This window comes from Anolis sagrei, chromosome 10 (assembly GCF_037176765.1).
Source record: "Anolis sagrei isolate rAnoSag1 chromosome 10, rAnoSag1.mat, whole genome shotgun sequence".
Taxonomy (NCBI): domain Eukaryota; kingdom Metazoa; phylum Chordata; class Lepidosauria; order Squamata; family Dactyloidae; genus Anolis; species Anolis sagrei.
The window spans coordinates 14,962,215-14,977,453 of NC_090030.1; the positions used below are offsets into that span (position 1 = coordinate 14,962,215).

General features: G+C 42.7%; 1 protein-coding gene and 1 non-coding gene across 2 annotated transcripts; both read right to left on the minus strand.

The window, feature by feature from the left end:
• Positions 1-5,278: 5,278 nt before the first annotated feature.
• On the minus strand, positions 5,279-5,467 carry LOC137097658 (small nucleolar RNA SNORA23). Its single transcript, XR_010910325.1, has one exon. It is a non-coding gene; the product is annotated as a small nucleolar RNA SNORA23 (small nucleolar RNA).
• A 5,594-nt stretch (positions 5,468-11,061) lies between these two features.
• On the minus strand, positions 11,062-14,948 carry LOC132762972 (brain-specific homeobox/POU domain protein 3-like). The gene is made up of 2 exons (XM_060756250.2): positions 14,732-14,948; positions 11,062-12,095 (listed from the first exon to the last, which is right to left on the minus strand). The coding sequence occupies exons 1-2, from the start codon at positions 14,849-14,851 to the stop codon at positions 11,148-11,150; spliced, it is 1,068 nt and encodes a 355-aa protein (XP_060612233.2). The 5' UTR covers positions 14,852-14,948; the 3' UTR covers positions 11,062-11,147.
• Between the last annotated feature and the right edge of the window lie 291 nt (positions 14,949-15,239).

A 15,239-nucleotide genomic window follows, 5' to 3' on the forward strand; every position in this document is an offset into this window, starting at 1 on the left:
AGCCCGGAAATCTCACAGCAAGGCAATATTTGTGTGTGTTTACTTGCTTCGTTTGTGAAGCCTGCTGCTGAGCATCCTAAAGTTCCCTCCTGAATGTAGAAATCGACTTTCGTTCGGAAAGCTTTAGAGTGGGAAGCTCTGTCTACACTGTCGAATTAACGCAGATTAGCCCCACTTTAACTCCATTTGATCTGCTCTGGAATTATGAGAGTCGTCGTTTGACAAGGTCGTTAAGGAAAAGAGGGACTCAATAGTATTATTTAAATACTGGATCACTTTTCAGCCCAGTTAATGGAGGAAAATGAACTTGAATGCCTGGCTCTGAAGAAGGCTGGGTTTCCTCTGGTTTGTTGGCCCCCCTTTAAGGAGATTTCACCCCAAATTGCCTTATGAGTCCTTGGCTTTTATTAAGGTGCACCTTTCAACTTCTCCTAAAGAAAGGAAGAAGGGAAAAGAGGTTTGTATTTTGGGAGATGCCCATCTCTAGCCTTCAACGTATTGTCGGGATATGCCTTCAGGTTGTCATCAATTCCATAGGGATATTATTATTATTATTATTATTATTATTATTATTATTGTAGAAGGCTTTCATGGCCGGAATCACTGGGTTGTTGTGTATTTTCCGGGCTGTTTGGCCATCTTCCAAAAGCATTCTCTCCTGACGTTTAACCTGCATCTTTGGCAGGCATCCTAAGAGGTTTTGAGGTCTGATATAATAATAATAATAATAATAATAATAATAATAATAATAATAATAATAATATAAACATATATAAAAGACCTCACAACTTCTTAGGAGTTTTTAATATGTTTACATTATTATTATTATTATTATTATTATTATTATTATTATTATTATATCAGACCTCAAAACCTCTTAGGATGCCTGCCATAGATACAGGCGAAACGTCAGGGGAGAATGGTTGTGAGGTCTGATATAATAATAATAATATAAGCATATAAAAAAGACCTCACAACCTCTGAGGATGCCTGCCATAGATACAGGCGAAAAGTCAGGAGAGAATGCTTCTGGAATATAGTCACAGAGTCTGGAGAACTCACAACAACCCAACAATAATAATAATAATAATAATAATAAATTAATATAATAATATAAACATACTAAAAATTCCTAAGAGGTTGTGAGGTCTGATATAATAATAAATAATAATAATAATAATATAAGCATATAAAAAGACCTCACAACCTCTAAGGATGCCTGCTATAGATACAGGCGAAAAGTCAGGAGATAATGCTTCTGGAATGTAGCCATACAGCCTGGAGAACTCACTACAATCCAATAATAATAATAATAATAATAATAATAATAATAATAATAATAATAATAATAATAATAATAATAATAAATTAATATAATATTATAAACCTATAAAAAAGACCTCACAACCTCTGAGGATGCCTGGCATAGATGCAGGCGAAACGTCAGGAGAGAATGCTTCTGAAATATGGCCCTACAGTCTGGAGAACTCAGAGCAACCCAATAATAATAATAATAATAATAATAATAATAATAATAATAATAATAGTTAAAGCCTGTCTTTGATTTTTGTATGGTTTTCTCCCACTGACATTCTTCATGCCTGGAATACTTTTATCTGTTTTGATGGATTTTAACTGTGGAGATAAAGCAGAATATAAATAATAATAATAATAATAATAATAATAATAATAATACTTTAGGTTAGTTGCAAGGTAATAAAACCACAAAGTCATTACTGAATGAATGCAATTTGGGACCACTTTAATTGCCATGGCACTATATTATGGACTCATGGGAGTTGTAGTTCTGAAGCTTTCTTATTCAAGAACACAGCTGGTGTTTTTATTATTATTATTATTATTATTATTATTATTATTATTATTATTATGCATCTATACCAGGCATGGGCATAGCAATCTATACCCATGCCTATATTATGCATATAGACCAGACCTGGGCAAACTTGGGCCCTCCAGGTGTTTTGGACTCCAACTCCCACAATTCCTAACAGCCGGAAGGCTGTTAGGAATTGTGGGAGTTGGAGTCCAAAACACCTGGAGGGCCCAAGTTTGCCCAGGCCTGATCTACACTGTGAAATGAATACAGTTTGGCATCTCTCCAAAGAGTTCTGCCTCCTTGCCAAATTCCCAGGATGCATTGAGCCATGGCTGCCAAAGTGGTGTTGAACCGCATTAATTCTACAGTGTAGATGCACCCTGAGCTTTTTCTTTTGAAGCCAGTGGTTTGATTCCCCGAAGGAAACTTTTCAAACATCCTAACAGTGGAAGTGTACACAAATACAACTGATTCCCCATCTCACTGATACAGGCAAGGAAAACCATTGGGTGAGTCACACACTCTCAGCCTCAGAACAGAACCATAAGTCGGAAAAGTCTTGAAGACACACAAAACAACACACAACTTAAGCTTACACTTGGCAAATCCTCTCCTATTGCTCCGATTCCTATCTGTTCCCAAAGAAAGGAGGATAGACCATCAAACCCGAATTCAAGTCCTTAATGTGTTTGGATGCACCAGCCTATTCTGCAGGGTTGTTGTGAAGGTAGGAATCGCCATAGAGAGCCAAAGCTGTTTTGGTGGATTTTGACTGAATTTTTAGTGCTGTTTTTACTTAATTCGATTTTAATGTTTGCATTTTTGTATATTTTGAATTGTATGTTAATGCTTTTATGTCAAACCGCTTTGAGTCCCCTTTGGGACTCAATATAATAATAATAATAATAATAATAATATAGGAATTATGCATTAATAAAATAAAATAATAAAATAAAATAAGAATATAAGAATAATAAAGTGCCGGCCTGAAAATATAATAATATAATACATAAATATAATAAAATAAAAAAATAAAATAAGAATATAAAAATAATATAAGAATAATTAAGTGCTGCCCTGAAAATATAATAATATAAAAATATAATACATTAATAAGATATAATAATAATAATAATATAGGAATAATACATTAATATAATAAAATAAAAAATAAAATAAGAATAATATAAGAATATAAGAATAATTAAGTGCTGCCCTGAAAATATAATATAATAATATAATACATTAATATAGAATATAAGAATATAAGAATAATACAAATATAATATAATATAATAAGAATATAAGTAGAATATAAGAATAATTAAGTGCTGCCCTGAAAATATAATAATATAATAATATAATGCATTAATATAAAATATAGGAATAATAATATAGGAATAATACATTAATATAATAAAATAAAAAATAATATAAGAATAATATAAGAATATAAGAAGAATTAAGTGCTGCCCTGAAAATATAATAATATAATATTATAATACATTAATATAAAATATAATAATAATATAGGAATAATACATTAATATAACAAAATAATAAAATAAAATAAGAATATAAGAGTAATGAAATGCTGCCCTGAAAATATAATAATATAAAATATAATACATTAATATAACATATAATAATATAGGAATAATACATTAATATAATAAAATAATAAGAATATAAGAATAATAAAGTATCGTCCTTAAAATATAATAAAACAATACATAACCTTGCAACTAACCTAAAGTATTATTATTATATAATACATTAATATAAAATATAATAATAATAATAATAATGCGCCGCCCTGCAGCAGGAGGGGATGGAAAGAGATGCAGTCAATTGCCATACTTCATGTTTGATTAATTTGAATTAATTAATTATAATTGGGCAATTAGTTAACATCGATTAATTAGGCAATTAATTAATAGGAAATATTAGTCGCAATTAATTTCTCCTTTTATTAATTGATAGTTATCGTTTGCAATTAATTGACCTTTTTTAAAAAAATGGATCTCCTAGTCTGCTCTGTTTTCTTACTTTCCCCGCCCAATAGTGCATCTACATTGTAGATTTAACGCAGTTTGAGCCCACTTTCACTGCCCGGACTCAACGCGACGCGATTGAGGAGACAGCAGAACTCTTCCTGGAAAGCTTTTTCCTCCATCTCCAAGGCTGTAAGGAAATACTGCATGGAGGGAGGAAGGCGGAAGTAGAAACGGAAATAGAAAGGGAAATAGAAAGAGAAGTTCGTAAGCGGAAGAGGGAAGCGGAGGGCCGACTCTTCAGGACCCCCATAATTGACCTTCAGCCCCAACTTAGGTTAAAATAGACGCCAAGAAGTTTACTGCTACTGTTGAAATGTATAGGTGTGTGTATATACACTCTCTCCCACACACACACACAATGTAAGGCGACCCCCCCCCCCTAACTATATCAATCCATGTATCTCTCTCTCTCTTTCTATCTCTCTCTTTCTCTAGATGCATACACACACACACACAATGTAAGGATACAAACGCGCGCACATATAATGTAAGGATTTATACATACACACACACACACATATACGAGAGAGAGAGAGAGAGAGAGAGAGAGATGCATGCACACAATGTAAATAGGTAAGTAAGTAATGTAAGGATACCTTTACACACATATAATGTAAGGATGGATAGGGAGAGAGAGATACACACGATGTAAGTGTACACATATACAATGTAAGGATTCACACACACACAGAGACACATACAATGGATAGATATAGATAGATAGATAGATAGATAGATAGATAGAGAGATGCACACAATGTAAGTGCACACACATACAATGGATATAAGTGTGTGTGTGTGTATATACATACATATACACACATATATACATACACACGCACACACAATATAAGGATACACACACACACACATACATACATACACACATACAATGTACGGATAGATATATATATAGAGAGAGAAAGCTATACATATAATGTACACACATACAATGGAAGGAGATAGATACTAGATAGATAGATAGATAGATAGATAGATAGATAGATAGATAGATAGACGGATGGATATATATATATATAGAGAGTAAACACAATGTAGACACATACAATGGAAGGATATATATAAATATACACACATGCAATGTAAGAGTGGATAGAGAGAGAGAGAATGCAAATGTACACACATGCAATGTAAGAATACATACATACATACATACATACACATACAATCATACACATATACACCATACACACGCACAAACATATACACACATACAAACATGCACACACAATCTAAAGAGATAAACACACACATATGCAATGTAAGGAAAGATATATACACACATTCTAAAGAGATACACATATGCAATGTAAGTGTATGTGTATATATATATATATATCTGATACATTTAAAGTCTTGGGGTCTCCATTTGTGAGCCCATATGTGTGTGTGTGTGTGAAGAATATATATATATATACACACACACACATATAATCTCCACACACACATTTGTGAGCCTATATATGTGTGTGTGTGTGTGTGTGTGTGTGTGTGTGTGTTCTCCACACACACACACACACACACACACACATATATATGGACTCACAAATGGAGATCCTAAGACTTTAAATGTCTCAGAAAGATATATATATCCTTACATTTGTGAGCCTATATGTGTGTGTGTGTGTGTGTAGAAGAGTCGGAAACGACTGAACGAATGAACAACATATATATATATATATATATATATACACACACACACATATATATAGGCTCACAAATGGAGATCCTAAGGCTTTAAATGTCTCAGAAAGATATATATATCCTTACATTTGGGTGCCTATATGTGTGTGTGTGTGTGTGTGTGTGTAGAAGAGTCGGAGACGACTTAACAAATGAATAACATACACACACACATAGGCTCACAAATGGAGATCCTAAGACTTTAAATGTCTCAGAAAGATATATATATCCTTACATTTGTGAGCCTATATATGTGTGTGTGTAGAAGAGTTGGAGACGACTGAACGAATGAGCAACATATATATATATCTATATCTATATCTATATATATCTACACACACACACACACACACACACACATAGGCTCACACATGGAGATCCTAAGACTTTAAATGTCTCAGAAAGAGGGATTATGGAGCTACGAATTTCAGTGGAGGGCAAAATGGAAAATGAAACTTCTCTTCTCCAAGGAAACTTCCACTCTCACCTGGACAACTTCACAAAGCGACAAGTGCGAAGAGAGCAAAGGGAAAGAGTTAGAAGTGGGAAGGATTTCCACCCTCCCTTTATTCGCAATGCTGGGAATGTGGGGACTGTGGGGACATTTCCAGGAGGTGTTCCCCCATCCATTTCCTTTGGATTTGCGCCTCCCCAAATCCCTATTATTACTTCCCTCCTCCCCCGTTTATTTCATTCCCAAAACCGTGGCGCCGAGTGAGGTAAAACGTGCATGTTTTTATTGGAAATTTCCATCAAGAGACGCAGAAATGTCCTGGGTCGCACACAAACCGAGGCCGGCATCTCTCCCCCAAATCACCCCAGAACAGAACCTGAAAAGGAGGCCAACAAGAACAACCCAAGGCCCAAAACCCAGGTGGTTTTCCGAAAGTGCCAAGAGAGAAGGAGTTCTTTTTGCCCTTTCCCTTCTTCTTTTTCGGGGAGGAGATATAAATTAGAGACACGCCAAAAGGAATCATCAAAAGGGAGAAAGGGGGGGGGGGGAAGCGAGTCGATTGCGCTCTAGGAGCCAAACACAATTCCCCAACTTTGGAGAGGGTCACAAGAACCCCTTTTCGCTTTCTTAGGGGGCGAAAAGAGTCAGGATACCGAATGGTTTGATTGTCAAAGCGTCGCTGTTTGTGGGTTTTCGTTTACAGTGAAATCATACAAGCATTCCGTACAGAAACCCCTCCCCAAAAGGTCCACATTTCCCTTCCTATTCCCTCCAAATGCCCCTTTTCTTTCCGAAGTCGATGAGGTAGAAAAAGAACACCAAAAGAGATGAGATGTGGCTGCCGATGAGGAGGCGGAGAAGCATGCCAGGAGGAGGTGAAACCGGTTTCAGAAGTCCCCTTTTTGAAGCCCCCCCCCCGAATAATAGGAATTATTGTCTCTGTTTTGTGTGTTGTCCAAGGCTTTCGTGGCCGGAATCACGACGTTGTGGTGAGTTTTCCCACCGCACTGAATGGCCATGTTCCTGAAGCATTCTCTCCTGACGTTTCGCCCATCTCTAGGACAGGCATCCTCAGAGGTTGTGAAGTTTGTTGGAAACTAGGCCACATCATGAGAAGACAGGAAAGCTTAGAGAAGACAATGATGCTTGGGAAAATAGAAGGGAAAAGGAAGAGGGGCAGACCAAGGGCAAGGGATGGATGGATAATAATAGTAAAACTTTATTTATACCCCGCCACCACCTCCCAAGGGGACTGTGGCAGCTAATCTATGGTATCATTGAAGTGACTGGCTGGACTCTGAAGGAGCAGGGGGTGGTGACTGCCCACACAGCTTGACTCTGAAGGAGCTGGGGGTGGTGACGTCCAACAGAGCTTGACTCTGAAGGAGCTGGGATGGTGATGGCCGACAGACAGAGCTTGACTCTGAAGGAGTTGGGGTGATGACGTCCGACAGAGCTTGACTCTGAAGGAGCTGGGGGTGGTGACGGCGGACAGAGCTTGACTCTGAAGGAGCTGGGGGTGGTGACGTCCAACAGAGTTTGACTCTGAAGGAGCTGGGGGTGGTGATGGCTGACAGAGCTTGACTCTGAAGGAGCTGGGGGTGGTGACGTCCAACAGAGCTTGACTCTGAAGGAGCTGGGGGTGGTGACTGCTGACAGAGCTTGACTCTGAAGGAGCTGGGGGTGGTGACGTCCAACAGAGCTTGACTCTGAAGGAGCTGGGGGTGGTGACGGCCGACAGAGCTTGACTCTGAAGGAGTTGGGATGATGACGTCCGACAGAGCTTGACTCTGAAGGAGCTGGGGGTGGTGTCGGCCGACAGAGCTTGAACGAATAAACAACAACAAAAGGCAAGTAGGGTTTATATATATGGGGAATAATGTCCAGGGTGGGAGAAAAAACTCTTGTCTGCTTGAGGCAAGTGTGAATGTTGCCATTGTCCACCTTGATTAGCATTGAATGGCCTTGCAGCTTCAAAGCCTGGCTGCTTCCTGCCTGCTGCCCTGGAGACTGGGACTCAGAACAATGGCTTCAAACCACAAGAAAGGAGATTCTACCTGAATATTAGGAAGAACTTCCTGACTGTGAGAGCTGTTCAGCAGTGGAACTCTCTGCCCCAGAGTGAGGTGGAGGCTCCTTCTTTGGAAGCATTTAAACAGAGGCTGGATGGCCATCTGTCAGGGGTGATTTGAATGCAATATTCCTCCTTCTTGGCAGGAGGTTGGACTGGATGGCCCATGAGGTCTCTTCCAACTCAATGATTCTATGAACTGTGTATATTTCATTGTTTCAAGGCATTGAATGTTTGCAAAGCACCTGATGAACCAACCTGGACACAGAATGCTATTTGAGAACACAGAAATGCTGGACCACCCTAACAACCACCATGTCAGACTACACAGAAAAGCCACTGAAATCCACAAGAATGTGGACAATGTCAACAGAAAGAAGGAAACCAGGAAAATAAACAAATAACTCTAAACACAGGGCAGTAAATAAAGAGCAACTTAAAAACAGAGGAATTCCAAACAAGAAACAATCAGGGACAGCTAACACCTCCCAACAAAGGATTCCCCCAGGGAGCAACCAGCCAGGCTTTGAACCTGCAGGGCTATTCAATGCTAATCAAGGTGGCCAATTGCAACATTGATACTTGCCTCAGACAGAGAAGAGTTCTTTCTCCCACCCTGGACATTAATTCACAGATATATAAACCCAATTTTCCTAGTTTTTAACAGACCTCACAACCTCTGAGGATGCCTGCCATAGATGGAGGTGAAACGTCAGGAGAGAATGCTTCTGGAACATGGCCATACAGCCCGGGAAACTCACCGCAACCCATTGTCTGTGTTGTCTGTTATTATTATTTGAAAATATTTCCCATTGCTCTTCACCGGAGAGACTCCTTTTCTCCCTTTCAAGAAAAGAAACACCCCAAAAAAGGAAAGGAAAGGAAACAAACAATCCAGGAAAATAACTTTGAGGGTGTGTGTGTCTTTCTCACTCGTCGAGGACTAGATTATGGTACAGTGGAGCCTTTCCCGGAAGTCTAAATCGTTCTAAGTGTTGCGCCTTGAAGAGGTTTGCTGAGGTTTGGGGGAATCCTCGTTTTCTTGGCCCCGAAGGCTCTCCAATGAGTCCAAACTGGGTCCAAGGGGGTAGGTCCTTTGGGGCAAGAGGTCGATAACGTCAGAAAGTCCCCCTTTGGGTCCTCCTTGATCTCCTGTCCTGCCTATAGTCCTGGAAACGAGTCGCGCCTTGAAGAAAACCCTTGTTTTGTGAGTCTTTTTGGAGAGGTTTGGGGGCACCTTGCGTTCCGGGCCGCGGGGGGTTTCCGGTGAGTCTGGGGCGAATCCAAAGGAGTGGGTCCTTTGGGGGAGAGGCTGATAACGTCAGAAAGTCCCCCTTTGAATTCTCCTTGATCTCCTTTCCTACCGAAATAGTTCTGGAAACGCCGCGTCGCGCCTTGAAGAAAAGTTTTCTTTTTGGAGAGGTTTGGGGGCACCTCGTTTTCTTTGCCCCAAGACCCCTCCAGTGAGTCAGGACCGGGTCCAAGGGAGTGGGTCCTTTGGGGGAGAGGCTGATGACGTCAGAAAATCCCCCTTTGAATCCTCCTTGATTTCCCTTCCCGTCTAAACAATTCTGGAAACGCCGCGTCGCGCCTTGAAGAAAAAAAGTGTTTTTATTTTGGAGAGGTTTGAGGGGACCTTGTTTTCTTGGCCCCAAGAGCCTTCCAATGAGTCAGAACCGGGTCTAAAAATGTGGATCCTTTGGGGGAGAGTCTGATGACGTCAGAAAGTACCCATTTGAACCCTCCTTGATCTCCCTTCCTGTCTAAACAGTTCTGGAAACGCCGCGTCGCGCCTTGAAAAAAAGTTTTCCTTTTTGGAGGTTTGGGGGAACTCCTCTCCATAGTTCTGGAAACACGGCGTCGCGGCTTGAAGAAAACACGGTGCTTCTTTCTAGAGAGGTTTGGGGGGACGTCGTTTTCTTGGCCCAAACAGCCTTCCAATGAATCAGAACCAGGTCCAAAGCTGGGGGTCCTTTGGGGGAGAGTCTGATGACGTCGGAAAGTACCCCTTTAGGTCCGATAGTATTTCCCTTTTAGATCTCTTGCCCTGTCCATAGTTCTGAAAACACGGTTTTTCTTTATGGAGAGGTTTTTTTTTGGGGGGGGGGGGTAGTTTTCTTGACCCCAAGAGCCTTCCAATGAATCAGAACCAGGTCCAAGGGTGTGGGTCCTTTGGGGGAGAGTCTGATGACGTCGGAAAGTATCCCTTTAGGTCCGATAGTATTTCCCTTTTAGATCTCCTGCCCTGTCCATAGTTCTGAAAACACGGTTTTTCTTTATGGAGAGGGGTTTTTTTTTGGGGGGGGGGTTCGTTTTCTTGGCCCAAACAGCCTTCCAATGAATCAGAACCGAGTCCAAGGGTGTGGGTCCTTTGGGGGAGAGTCTGAAGACGTCAGAAAGTACCCCTTTGGATCCGGTAGTACTTCCCTTGGATCCGGTAGTACTTGGATCCGGTAGTACTTTATATCTCCTGCCCTGTCCATAGTTCTGAAAACGCGGTTTTTCTTTTTGGAGAGGTTTTTTGGGGGGGTGGGCTCGTTTTCTTGACCCCAAGAACCTTCCAATGAATCAGAACCAGGTCCAAAGCTGGGGGTCCTTTGGGGGAGAGTCTGATGACGTCGGAAAGTACCCCTTTACGTCCGATAGTACTTCCCTTTTAGATCTCCTCTCCTGTCCATAGTTCTGAAAACACGGTTTTTCTTTTTGGAGAGGTTTTGGGGGGACCTTGTTCTCTTGTCCCCAAGAGCCTTCCATTGAGTCAGAACCAGGTCCGAGGGAGTGGGTCCTTTGGGGGAGAGTCTGATGATGTCAAAACGTCCCCCTTTGGGCCTTCCTCGATCTCCTGTCCTGTTTATAGTTCTGGAAACGCCGAGTCGAAGCCTTGAAGAAAGCAAGTGTTTTTATTTTGGAGAGGTTTGAAGGGGGGGTGTCCTTTCCTTTGACCCAAGAGCCCTCCAGTGAGTCCAAAGAGGCGAATCCTTTGGGGGGAAAGGCTGGAAAGTCCCCGCTGTGCCTCCCTCCCTTTCAATAAGCGGCGGAGAACTTCATGCGCTTCTGTTTCTGTCTCTGGTTGCAGAACCAGACCCGCACCACGTTCTTCTTGAGGTCCAGCTTCTCGGCGATGGCGGCGATCTTCTCCGACGAGGGCCGCGGCTGGACGGCGAAGTAGGCCTCGAGGGAGCGCTTCTCCGGGGCCGCGATGGAGGTCCGCTTCCGTTTCTTGTCCCCCGACGGGTAGCCTTCGGGCTTGGAGAGCTTCTCCCTTTGCGCGCGCTCGGCCTCTTCCAGCCAGGCTTCCAGGATGGGTTTGAGGGCCACCATGTTGTTGTGCGAGAGCGTGAGCGACTCGAAGCGGCAGATGGTGCTCTGGCTGAGGCAACCCACGCCGGGGATCTTGAGGTTGGCGAGCGCCGAGCCCACGTCGGCTTGAGTCACGCCGAGCTTGATGCGCCGCTGCTTGAAGCGCTCGGCGAAGGATTCCAACTCGCGCGGGTCCGTCTCGGCTTCCAAGCCGGGCGGAGGAGGGAGAGGGTGCGGGTGCGGGTGAGTGGGGTGCTGGTGCGGGTTGTGGGACAACCCTAGAGGGGGCTGCGCGTGGCCCAAGGCGCTCAAACCCGGCGGGAGGTGTGCATGCGCGTGGGGGTGCCCCGGCGCGGATGCAACTTCAGGCAGAGGCAACGCGGCGTTGAGGTGTTCCAGCAGCTCGCTCTCCAAACCTTGCGACGTGGAAGAAGACGGTGGAGGAGGGTGGTGGGCGTGGGGGTGGTGCCCGTGCCCGCTCAGCACCGAAGGGTGGTGCAAGTGCACCGAGGAGGAGGTGGGCGCGCAGGCCACCGAGACGCTACTCATGGTGTGGTAGGTGGCATCCGGCTTGAACGGGTGGCTCTTCGGGGGGAGCATGTCCACCGCCGCCAAGGCCTCCGCCCCACGCAGAAGGCTCTCGTCCAGCCCCGCGAAGAAGTTCCCCTGCAGCTGAGGAAGGAAGGAAGGCACACACACCGAGAGAAAAAGAGTCAGGAAAGTTGGCCATCTCGTCCCAACTCTTCCCCATCCAAAGGAGCCTCTTCTACGCTGCCACATCCCATCCAGACTGTCCCATTGGAACTGGATTATAGTCCCAGCCTAACAACAATCCCAGTCGGGATCTTCTTCCTCATGAAAACAACTCCTAGTTGAACAAAATCTGGCTACCAGTATTAAAAAACTCAAAAATTACAACAGCAAAACAACAGAGGGGAAACAATGTATTGTCGAAGGCTTTCATGGCTGGAATCACTAGGTTCTTGTGGGTTTTTTCGGGCTATAGGGCCATGTTCTAGAGGCATTTCTCCTGACGTTTCGCCTGCATCTATGGCAAGCATCCTCAGAGGTAGTGAGGTCTGTTGGAACTAGGAAAGTGGGTTTATATATCTGTGAAATGGCTGGGGTGGGGCAAGGAGCTCTTCCCTGCTAGAGCTAGGTGTGAATGTTTCAGCTGATCACCTTCATTAGCATTTGAAGGCCTGCCTGAGCCTGGGAAAACCTTTTGTTGAGAGGTGTTAAGAGGGGAAACAAACAGGCACATAAAATCACTCTCAACAAAAGATTCCCCCCAGGCACTTCCAAGCCATTGAATGCAAATCAAGGTGATCAGCTGAAACATTCACAGCTAGCCCCAGCAGACAAAAGTCCTTTGTCCCACCCTGGTCATTCCACAGATATATAAACCCATTTTTCCTACTTCCAACATACCTCACTACCTCTGAGGGTGCTTGCCATAGATGCAGGCGAAACGTCAGGAGAAAAATTGCCTCCAGAACATGGCCCTATAGCCCGAAAAAACCTGCAACAACCCAACTCCTAGTTAATCACACTGGGGCTGAGGCAAGAGGAAGTGAGAGGCATCCACCCTCGGAAAGAAGGAAGGGAAACCCGCTCCATGGGTGGGAAAGGGGTCTCCACTGAAGGTTTAGCTCCAATCCTTGTTTCCACAACAAGACACGTTTTTCACAATCCAGTTATTATCAGAGGGACGGAAAGTGAGGGGAAATCTCCACAACAGGGGCTCAGAGGGCAAAACAAACACCACAGGGGTGTTGACCCTTCCCTAGGCTACCCAAAGCGCAGGTAGAGACAGAGGTAGAGATAGAGACAAACGAACATATAGATAAAACACGCACACATATAACTCTATCTATCCCTATCTATCTATCTATCTATCTATCTGTCTGTCTGTCTGTCTGTCTGTCTGTCTGTCTGTGTGTGTGTGTGTGTGTGTGTGCGTGTATACACATACACACAAACATATACACACACAAATATATATATATATATAACTCCATCTATCTCTATCTATCTATCTATTTGTGTGTGTGTATATATATACACACATACACACAAACATATATATAACTCCATCTATCTATCTCTATCTATCTATCTATCTATCTATTTGTGTGTGTATATATATACACATACACACAAACATATATACACACAAACATATATATAACTCCATCTATCTATGTATCTCTATCTATTTGTGTGTGTGTATATATATATACACATACACACAAACATATATACACACAAACATATATATAACTCCATCTATCTATGTATCTCTATCTATTTGTGTGTGTGTATATATATATATATACATACACACATATACATATATACACACGCATGCAAACACAAAGATAGATCTATCTATGGGCAAACACGAACACACACACACACACACACACATATATATACATACACATACACACACATATATATAACTCCAGCTATCTATCTGTTTGTGTGTGTGTGTGTGTGTGTATATATATAACTCCATCTATATGTTTGCGTGTCTATATATATACACACAAACATATATATACACACACACACACACACATATAATTCCAACTATCTATCTATCTCTGTATATATATATATATATATACACACACGCAAACATATATATATAACTCCAACTATCTGCTTATCTATCTGTCTATAAATCTATCTATATGTTTGTGTGTGTGTATACACAAACACAGATATATATTTAACTCAAACTATGTGCTTATCTATCTATACGTTTGTGTGCGCGCGCGTATATAGACACACAAACATATATATCTCCAACTATCTACCTATATGTTTGCACACGCAAGCATATATATATATATATATATATATATATATATACACACACACAGAGAGAGACACACACAAACATATATATATATATACACATATATATATATAGAGAGAGACGAACATAGATAGATAGATAGATAGATAGAGCGACACTTAAGAAATGTCCCCGTTCCGACTTACGAACTGTCCCTGTTCCGACTTACGAACAAGCCTACAGAATCGGTCTTGCTTCCTGTCTTGATGTAGAATCTCCTTTTATGTAATTCCCACCCATTTCCCCATTGAGTCCTAGTCGGCAGGCCAGCAGAAAAGAAGCCCCTCTCCCTCTTCCTTGGGACATCCTGTCCCATATTCATTCCATACGCCTCCCCAACTTCTCTAAGGGAAACATCCACAACTCTTGAGGGATTGATGCTGTCTGTGTTGATGTGAGTGTCCCCCCCCCCCCCGCTGCTTCCCCTTTGGCAGGGACCTACCTGCGGGGCGGGCAAGCAAGCCCTCCGGAGGGCTTCGGAGCTGGAGTGCAGGTGGGTGTACTTGGGCTCATGCAGCATGGGGTGCATGCTGAAGGCCTGCTTGCTGTTCATGGACATCATGGTTGGTGAGGGCAGGAGGAGGAGGAGGAGGAGGAGGAGGAGGAGGAAGAGGAGCAAGCACGAGCTCCAGCCCCGCGCGCCTTATTGTCTCTGCCCGGCGCTCCGGCACTATCAATGACATTATAGGGAGGCCCAAGCCACGCCCAGAACGGCGGGCAGGGCGCCCATTGGCTGCCGCGCGGTCAGAGGCCCCGCCCACTCCCTCTCCATCCTCACCCCTCCCTCTCTAGAAAGACTTCTAAACAAGGCTGCGTTCTCTGGACTCTGATTGGACGAAGCCAGGGGAAAAAAGGCATGGGCAAAATTTGGCCCTCCAAGTGTTTTGTACTCCAACTCCCACCATTCCTAACAGCCTAAAGCAGGTATGGGCAAACTTCCAGGTGCTTTG

Bases quoted from the DNA above. Each gene is read 5' to 3' on its own strand.
- LOC132762972 (XM_060756250.2), bottom strand. From the start codon at position 14,851: ATGATGTCCATGAACAGCAAGCAGGCCTTCAGCATGCACCCCATGCTG. The intron at 12,096-14,731 runs GTAGGTCCCTGC...TTCCTTCCTCAG, and splicing joins CTTGCTTGCCCGCCCCGCAG to CTGCAGGGGAACTTCTTCGC.